At 44.2% G+C, this 9,776-nt stretch overlaps 1 protein-coding gene across 1 annotated transcript in view; it reads right to left on the reverse strand.

Moving 5' to 3' along the window:
- Positions 1-9,574, reverse strand: part of RNF150 (ring finger protein 150) — a 161,122-nt gene extending 151,548 nt beyond the window's left edge. The window contains exon 1 of the mRNA XM_070415219.1: positions 9,094-9,574. Coding sequence (XP_070271320.1) covers positions 9,094-9,574 — 481 coding nt within the window. The remainder of the gene's footprint in view (positions 1-9,093) is intronic.
- Between the last annotated feature and the right edge of the window lie 202 nt (positions 9,575-9,776).

Here is a 9,776-nt window from a genome sequence, read left to right on the forward strand (position 1 = left end):
ATATGTAGCCACAAATTGAAAAATAATATAGGATAGTTATTGATGATTATTATCATCCTCTTTTTAAGTGTTTCTATATTTTCTGAGGTATATGTCTTTCATTTAAAAAGGCACACATATATAGATACATCTCTATATAGATCTATCTATCCAGCTATCTAAGCAGCAGAACCCTAAACACATGCACAGAATTGTATTTATTTATAACTTTTGACACCCTGAATCCTTCTGCTTGTTACTTAATACAGCTTTTTTCCTCTTAGACCAGTGGTTCTCAACCTGTGGGTCGCGACTCCTTTGGCGATCGAACGACCCTTTCACAGGGGTCGCCTAAGACCATCCTGCATATCAGATATTTACATTACGATTCATAACAGTAGCAACATTACAGTTATGAAGTAGCAACGAAAATAATTTTATGGTTGGGTCACAACATGAGGAACTATATTTAAAGGGCCAGAAGGTTGAGAACCACTGTCTTAAACCATGAACATGGACCAGGCCCCCACTTCATGCCACATTCTACAAGAGGACTAAACATTTTAATGGGAGACTCAAATTAGAATTTCCCTGTCAAAAGCTAAGAAAAAAAATTTGTTTAATGTCACAGAATATTTTTTTCATGAAATTAGAGACTAACATTAACAGAGTCCGTCTTTCCAATCTCCAGATTATTTAACAGATCGTAGCAATAAATACTTACTGAGCACATTCCATGCACCAGGGACTTGTCTAGGCTTTGGGAACTTTACCATGAACAACAATAAAAATAATGTCTAAAAGCTTTGCTGCTTGTGGAGCTTACATTCTGATGGGATAAACGCGTTATATGAAGCAGGGAGAGGGGTAGGGTGCGCTGGGGATGGGATGTGGGGGAGGGACCCTGCTGTTGTCAATAGAGTAGCCAGGGAGTGCCTTAGTGATGAGGTCATATAGAGAAGGGACCTGAGAGAAGCAGAGGCAGCCAGTCCTGTGGGTATCTGGGAGGAAGAACATTCCAAGCATCTCCTTGATGAATAAAGGGGGAAACATCTTTTCTCTCCCACTATTCTTTGGATCATTTGAATTACATTCCTGATGAGAGTGTAGTCAGTTTGTGGCTACAGAATGGCCAGACAATATCTTCTGTAGACAATGATGACCACAGCAAAGACGTATTTAAGGGGGAAAAGGGCACTGCGTATGCATACTGTCAACACCTCTGAAAAATCTCAACTCTCTGCCTTTTCAATAGTGCTTGAGTGGACTGTATGTGTAGAACACCATCGACAATGGAGAGATATCAGTCTGACCGGTTAAGAAACAAAACATTTCCTGGATTTTACCTAATTTATCTACTCATTGTATATCTTTGCCTGGAAAGGACACGGATAAGCCATATATTGCATCCAAAAATACATCTAATTCTTTTTTAAAAATCTCTATTATGAAATGTTCAGACAATCCAAAACATAAGCTTCAATTTTTTGATAAATTATGCTTCTTTCTACTGAAAAAGATTTTCTAACTATCACAATATTATAGGTTATGCAAGATATTTAAAAAAATAAACCTTATAGGAATAATTTTATAACCAATGGTTTTGAAAGAGTAAAAATATTTATTTTGCCTCTTATATAGAAAAAAAAGACCTAGGTCTAATCATAATCATTAATATTTTGACTTCAATCTATAAAGCAACTTAGTCTATGTTATGTTAAACTGCCAAGTGATTAATCCCTGAAATTTTAAAATAAAAAAATTATGCCTACAACTTTTTCATCTACTAGAACCACCAGAATTTCTCTGGGTTTTATATTACCAATAAAAACTCTAAGAGCTGCGATAACCTGAATAGGATTTGAGGTTCATTTTAATTCAAATTTAGCCTCTCTGAATTTACATGATCATATACACAGAATTCCAGCACCACTTCAGTCAGTATTCAGCTAAGATCCTCCTTAGAGTACATGCAAGATCAAGTATCTCTTTGTGGGGATACACTGAAGACTTTCAGGGACTAGCAAAATAGCAAATTCTTTCTATACTGAGTTTCATGTCCAGAAGTGAAACAATAATGGTTAGGCTCCTTCTTTTACAAAGTTGAGACTGGTTTCTAAACAAAGTAACCTGGCACCAGAGGCATACTCATTCCTTCTGAAAAACTAAGTCCCAGGTACCTTCCCAGTTTTCATGGTCCTGAAATTCCTTCCTTTTTGAAACCTTAGGGGAGTCTTAAGAATAGAGGCATCAAGAGAGACGAGGATGGAATCCGTACTAAAGATTAGAAGGTAGGAGACAGGATGCCTTTCAAATCCCCCAGACATGTATTTCTATGACCTGCAAGGAGTAAACAAGGCACACAGTTCCTTGAAATGCCCAGGCCATATTAAGTTACACTGCCAATAATGTTATTGCACACTGACACTGAAGTATGGCTTTTAATAACAGAGTCTGGAGTTCTTGGCTGTTGGCTATCTGGCTGCCAGCAGACAGACAGGTGAAGAGGTACCGTTTAGTGCCAAACAAACACACAAAAACAAAGAGAGGCGGGAGAGAGTGTGGTGGCCTGGGGGATTAAGACCAAACATAAATGGTAGCTTTCTGTATGCATCTTAAGAGAAAAATGAGTTGGACCCGGAGGCTCTTCAGGTTTGGAAAGGCCCTTCAGAATCACCCATCAGAACCTGTTGCACGAATCCTGCATCAAGCAAGCATGCACCATTCACGTCTGATTTCCACCTGAATGCAAGAGAAAGCTTTCCCTCCCTGGGAAACCTCTTCAATTTCTAAACAGTTTTCGAGCCTTATGAACTTCTCCCTGCTTTCTGCAAACTTTCCTCACTAACCCTTGTTCGACTCCATAAAGCTGAGGCCGAAAATGGCCTTGGGGTTGAGGCAAGGGGATCAATGAGCAGCGCAGGCCAAGAGCCAGACCATAGAAAGTGATGGGGACCTGGCACACTGACCATCTACAGGACCGGCCAGAGCTCTGCTCCGGCTGCCTGCGGCCACGCAGGCATATAAGTCCCTGCCATCGGATTTTCTGATGCGACGTCAGAAATTTGAATTTCAGTAAAAAATATCCTAATTTTGGAATATACAAGGAGTTCAAGCAGCGCTTAGAAAACAACTAACCAAACCTCTTACTTTTGAAGTGAGAAAACTGAGACCCGGGAGAGAAAAAGTGGCTGATCCAGAGCCAAATGGTTAATCAGAGAGAAGGTCCCGCTTCTCCCAGCATAGAACTGCAGTCTGCAAGGTGGTGCATTTGGCCTGTAGGCTCGTGCAAGAATTCTGAAAAAGGAATTGGCTTCAGATCATCCCCACATCCATGCTTAAGTCACCACTGGCCTCGTCTAATTTTTAGAGCATCCGTTCAAGTTGAGAGGGCATATGGGGCAGTAGTTACAAGCCCAGACTGCTGGGGTTTGCACATCCAGCTCTGCCACCTATTACCTCCCCTGGCTAGGCCTCAGTTTCCTTGTCTGTGAAACAGGGATAATGACAGTGCCTATCTCAGCAGAGTTGTGAGGATTGAATGAACAAACATTCATCAAGTGCATAATACATGCCTGACGCAAAGTAAGTACTACATGAACAATAGTATTCTTACCCAAAGAGAGGGCTGGAAACAGAGTTAATGCAAACATATTACTTAAAGGAAAATGTAAAAAAACACACACATTTATAAAACCCTGAAAATATTCTAGAAAAATGAGTCCTGGGGGGGAGGGGGGAAATTAATTATAGCAGCTAGTTAGTTCCTTTGTAGAAGTTAAGGCAAAGGTGGACTTTAGCATTTAAAGTAATGGCCATAAATGTAGCATGAACCAGGGAATTAACCTCTTAGCACCCGCCTACGCAGGAAAGAGCCTCAGTAAATATCCCACGTTTTCTCCCCGAACCTTGGAGAAAGTCCTAGAATACATGGGATACACTTCATCCTGGGTGCTTCCTCGCCAAGGGCTGGGTTTATTGTCTAGACCAGTGGTTCTCAACCTGTGGGTCGCGACCCCTTTGGGGGTCAAATGACCTTTTCACAGGGGTCGCCTAAGACCATCGGAAAACACATATATAATTACATATTGTTTTTGTGATTAATCACTATGCTTTAATTATGTTCAATTTGTAACAATGAAAATACATCCTGCATATCAGATATTTACATTACGATTCATAACAGTAGCAAAATTACAGTTATGAAGTAGCAACGAAAATAATTTTATGGTTGGGGTCACCACAACATGATGAACTGTATTAAAGGGTTGTGTCATTAGGAAGGTTGAGAACCACTCCAGTGGTCAGCAAACTGCGGCTCGCGAGCCACCTGCAGCTCTTTGGCCCCTTGAGTGTGGGTGGCTCTTCCACAAAATACCGACTTCTGCGCATGGGCCACGAAGTTTCAATCGCACTGTACGTGCGCGCCCGCATGTGGTATTTTGTGGAAGAGCCACACTCAAGGGGCCAAAGAGCCGCATGTGGCTCGAGAGCCGCAGTTTGCCGACCACTGGTCTAGACAGTTACTGCAGCCATCTCTTCCCTCCATCCCTAAGTTACTATTAGGGACCCAGTCTCTCAGCAGGTCTTCCTAGAAGGCCAGATGTTTAGTTTCCTCCTTTCCCTTTAACGATGTATGAACAATAGACAAAAAGGTGGCAAACACACTCTAAAAGGGGGGGAGGAGGAAACACACCATTTCTTCCACATCACAACTCAGTCAGAAACTGCATCCACACACCTGCAGGTCCACCATGTTTATCATATAGGTCCTGCCAATGATGAGATTTCAGTGTAAGCCAAGAAAAAGCACAAATGCAACAGGAGAATCCTAAAAAGCTCACCAACCATCCGAAAGAGCTGGAACATTTGTCTCAAATCACAAGAACCACAAAGACTGGCATAACTGCTCTGGCCTCTAATGCATGAAAGGGTAAATAAAGAGCTTTCCTGAGGCTGCCAGGGCCCCCTGAGCCCTGGGGTTGGATGATCCAGTTTGTGGCTCCCGGGTGTCACTGTGTACGGTGCTCATGAGGGATGATATTTATTGATGGCTACGTCCCAGCTACAGATGTAAGCATTGCGCTAACTCATTTATTTCACAAAACAACCAAGTGAGGTAGATAGTATTATCTCCCATTCACCAGGTGAGGAAACAGAAGCCCCAGGAGGTTGAGTAACTTTCTCAAAGATGCCCAGTGAGAGGAAGTAGCAGAGCCAGGCCACAAACTCAAGTGGTCGGCTCTCGAGGCTACACTTCTCTTAATTTGGGTCTCATGGCTTTTGCCTGCACCCGCAAGTTCACTCCCGGGGCTCTCTCAGGGTGGAGACTATATTCTTATATGTATAGTTTTTTGCTCCACCCCCCTGTCACTTTCACAAGGCAAGCCGTGCCAGAAGCTCCATAAAGCAATGAAGACACCGTTTCTCACATCCTTTTATAGGGGACCTATCAAATCCCCGGTCCATGGGCTTTTTTTTTTAATTGAAAGAGATGGATCTCTTTTCTCTACCAATGTATCTCACTCTCTCTTCCCTAGGACAACAAGTGTATGGGCTGAAAGAACAAATAAATGACTAACAAGGGGAACGGAGCAAAATAAAAAGCAGAGAAAGAATTAAGATTATGTTGAAAGTAACTACAGTCATCAGGGAATTGCAAATTGAAATCACAATGCAGACACCACTTCACAACCACAGGATGATCAAAATAAAAAATACAGATAACAACACATGTTAATGAGGACGTGGAGAAACTGGAATCCTCATACATTGCAGGTGGGGGTGTGAAATGGTGCAGTTGCTTTGGAAAATGATTCGGCAGTTCCTCAAAAAGTTAAACCATACAGTTGCCATGTGACTCAGAAATTTCACTCCTCGGTATGTACCCAAGAGAAATGTCCACACACAATGTCTATATGGATGTTCATAGGAACATTATTCTTAATAACCAAAAAGTGAAAAGAAACTAAACACCTATTAATTGATGAATAAACAAAAGGTGGTGTATAGATACAAAAGAATATTATTTGGCAAAGAGGAATGTAATACTGATACATTCTACAGTATTGCTAGACCTTGAAAATATTACACTAAGTGAAAGAAGACAGTTATACAAAAAGAAGACAGTCATATTACATGACTCCATTGATATGGAATGTTCAGAATAGACAAATTATATATAGAGGCATAAAATGGATTACTGATTAACTAGAACTTGGAGATTGGTTAGTAATGACAAGTAACTGCTAATGGACATAGGGTTTATTTTTGGAATTAGTGGTGAGGGTTGTACAACTCTGTCAGTATGGTAAAGGCCATTAAATTGTTTACTTTAAATGAGTGACTTGTATGGCATGTGAATTGTATGGCAATAAAGCTGTCATACTTTAAATAAGATTTAAAACCTGGTTACAAAATAAAACTATTAGTCTATCCCAAGAGAATCTGTGTCTTTGTGAATGAGAAACCATAATTGCAGAAGTGACAGAAACCCCAAATCATTTAAGCAGGAAAGGGAATACATTGTAAAAGAACTGCTATATGGAAATGTGAAGGGGAAACGATTTCCATTTCATGGAATTCTGAGATAGTGGGTGTGTGGGAGTCATATCACTATAATGCATAAGTGTTACATGATGGGTTGCATAACTCTAAATTCAGACCTTTTCCTCACCTGAAAGCCATCAGTTCCAAAAATAAAGGATCTAGAGGAGGTGAGATTTTTTTTTGGAAAATGCGAAGGCCGATGTTAACTCTTTTGTGACTAACTTAAAAAGTTCACAAATGTAAGGCTTCTCTGCATTTGTGAGCTTTTTAATACTGAATCCCATGTTCACAAAAGAAGATCTGATTAGCACCCAAAATGAATTTAAAAATCAGGCTCAAATTTAACTAGAAAAAATGGAAGCTTTGGGGAGCTAAGAGGGAGACACTGACAGCAGACCAGTGCTGGCTCTGTTTGAGATTCAGGCAAAAGAATTTAAGAGTGAAGTGAAGGGTTTGCCAAGCTGCTGGGTCATGTATCTACTTATAATGAGACTTTAGCAGAAATCAATGCAATTTCTGAGTAAAGTGAATACGGAGTCTCCTGGTGTGGCAATACATCAAGCGGCACTATGGAAGTTTCATGGCTATTAGCAGATGCAGCATTAACACATTTTTTCAAAAACAGAATAATTAGAAAGAAGATAATTTCCTTCGCATTGTTTAGTCTTTAACTTTCAAACTACTACTAAGTCCTTTACTCCCACGAGGTCTTAATCAAGCATCGTTTGTGTAGAAAATCAGCTTACTGCTTTCTTTAAAAACAGGCAAGTCATTAATTGATCCAATGTGTTGGCAGTTCTGGCAGAAGTTTTTAGACAGGAACAAATGATGCCTCTTAGTCTGTGTTCCAAGAAGCCAACTTTAAGATTTCATGCATATGCACAAAGAAACATTGACAGAATCTTGCAAAGTCAGCCAACAATCTTGGCATTTAAAGGACAAAATAAATAAATAAATAATCTCCTTCCCACCACCCTGCCAGTTGAAGTTAAGATATTAAATATGTTTACTTAAAGATACTTTACAAGTCCTAGAGTGCTCTCCCAAAGTCCTCCAACTCCTTGAATATCATACTTTAAGTAATGCTCCTATGACTCAAGGTCAGAATGCAATCTTTTCCCCTACAAAACTGTTGAGCTTGAGAAAGCACATCATGTGTTCCTATTTGCACGATTGTCACTTCTCTAAGTTTACTGCCTCTCTGCCTCTTCATTAACTACCGCACTGCATTTTCCTGGCCCAGGTGTTAGGAGCATTGCTGTCCACACCTGTTTGTGTGACGGTTGACCATTTCCTCTTCTAAAAACAGCTAGTGATGATGACTCTCTGGTAATAAAAGACCAATTGGATATTTCACTAATAGGTGACATGAGCTCTTGGAATGAAAACTTGTCCCCAAAGAATGCACCCCTCCCTCACCCCAATGTAGCCAAAGCTTGGTGTTCCATTTCAATAGTATAACTGCTTATTCATATCTGGCTTTTAAGGAAAACAATAGTTGTTTTTTGTTTTTGCTTAAGTGACTCCAGTCAGAAAATGCATCTGTCATTTCTATTCCCTTCTCCCTATGGATGTCACAGCCTCCGCCCAGGAACTCCTCTGTGGAAGGAGGGTGCACTTCTGGGCACATAGGAACAAGTAGCGCCCTGGACTCCAGGATTCTGCTAAATGGAGCTGCTGATGCTGACAAGCCTGGAGAGGACTTCTTGTTCTTCCTACCAGGGAAGCACTGCTGTGTCAGTGAGGGGTAAAGCGCCAGTTTTAGGGCAGTACCCCTTTCTAGCCCTGGCCCCCTGCGATCACTAAGAAAAGCGTAGCCTTTCTGTCCTGAAATCCTCTTATGGGCACAAACATATTTAACCTCCCAATCAAGCAAAGGACAAGGCAATCCTGAAAAAAGTAGACGTAACTTCACGGCCACCATGTCTTTCTTGGCTTGGTGAGGATTGCTATTATTTACCATCGTGCCCGCCTGTCAGCTTCTCCGGATGACAGCCTGGCAGAGCACAGGGCTGTTAACATTATGTATGATGTGCGGCAAGCCAGCGGGAGCGGGGTGGTGCCCAGTCTCCCCCAAGCACTGAAACCTGACTTGGGAAGCTAGTTCTCAGGGGAGGCGAGCTGCTCGCGCCAGTAACCCTACCCACCTCCTGATACACGCACGGGAGGCATATACCTGATGCACCCAGCGAGGGCAGAGCTCAGCTATCAGATCTACCCGGTCCACACAGGTGCGGGGCGTCCCTCGCCGGGCACAATACCTGGGTTCTGCCCCTGAACCGCACCTTTCAGGTCCTCCTCTGAGAAGTTAGGCCACCTCAGCGACCCTAGTCCCAGCGGCTCTAATCTATCTAAACTGAACACCCTCCCCAGGTCCCCCAATTCAGTGAACCCTTGCTCTTTGTAAGCCCCACAAAGTGACGCCCAGCGAAACTTAGTAGGTCCAGGGCACGGAGACGCGTCTTGGCCAAAGCGCAGACTCCCCAGAACGGCGCCAGGAGGCAGGCGCAGGCCCACCGCCTCCGTCCCTGGGGTTCCCCTCCCCCGCGCCCCCGGGACGCTCACCTGCGTGGGACATGGTGATGGTCTCGTTGGTGTGGGAGCCCACGTTGAAGATGACCACGGCGGAGGCGTTCTGCAGGAACGCGTTCCGGATCTTATCCCTGTCCGTGCAGTTGCCCTTGGGGATGAGGGCTATCCAGTTCTTGCCGTGGGCCGGGACGGCGAACTTGGTGTTGGGGTCGCAGGCCAGGCGGTCGTGGGCCGAGCTGGCCATGACCACCTCCCCGCGGGCGTCCTGCTTGGGCGAGTGCTCCCCGTAGCGCCCGCACTCGGTCTTCTCGGTGTGCAGCTCGGCGCCGCCGCCCGCCGCCCCGGGGTCCTGCGGGGGCTCGGCGTAGGTGATGTTCACGAAGGCGGTGTACCATTCCTCCTTCTCGGCCACGGTGAAGTCCAGGCAGAGCAGATGCACGAAACAAAAGGAAAGCAGCCATGTTGAGAGAGCCAGACTGCGGCACGCTTGGATGAGAGACATTGCCATCTTCATCCGCCGGGGCCCCCTCCCCGTCCCCCGCGCCCTCCTCCTGCCCCGTCCCTCCTCCCCCGCCCCGGCCAACCCTGGGCCGGCTGCCTCCTCCTCCGGCGCGGGCTCCTGCTCACTCCCAAGCCCGGGGGGCCGCGGCCGGGACGCGCAGCCGCCGCGGGGACCGGATTCCGAGCGGGTGGGAGGCGCCGGCCCCTTCCCCTTT

Source organism: Myotis yumanensis, unplaced genomic scaffold (assembly GCF_028538775.1).
Source record: "Myotis yumanensis isolate MYYU_CA2020_CCGP unplaced genomic scaffold, mMyoYum1.0.hap1 SCAF_5, whole genome shotgun sequence".
NCBI classification, from domain to species: Eukaryota; Metazoa; Chordata; class Mammalia; order Chiroptera; family Vespertilionidae; genus Myotis; species Myotis yumanensis.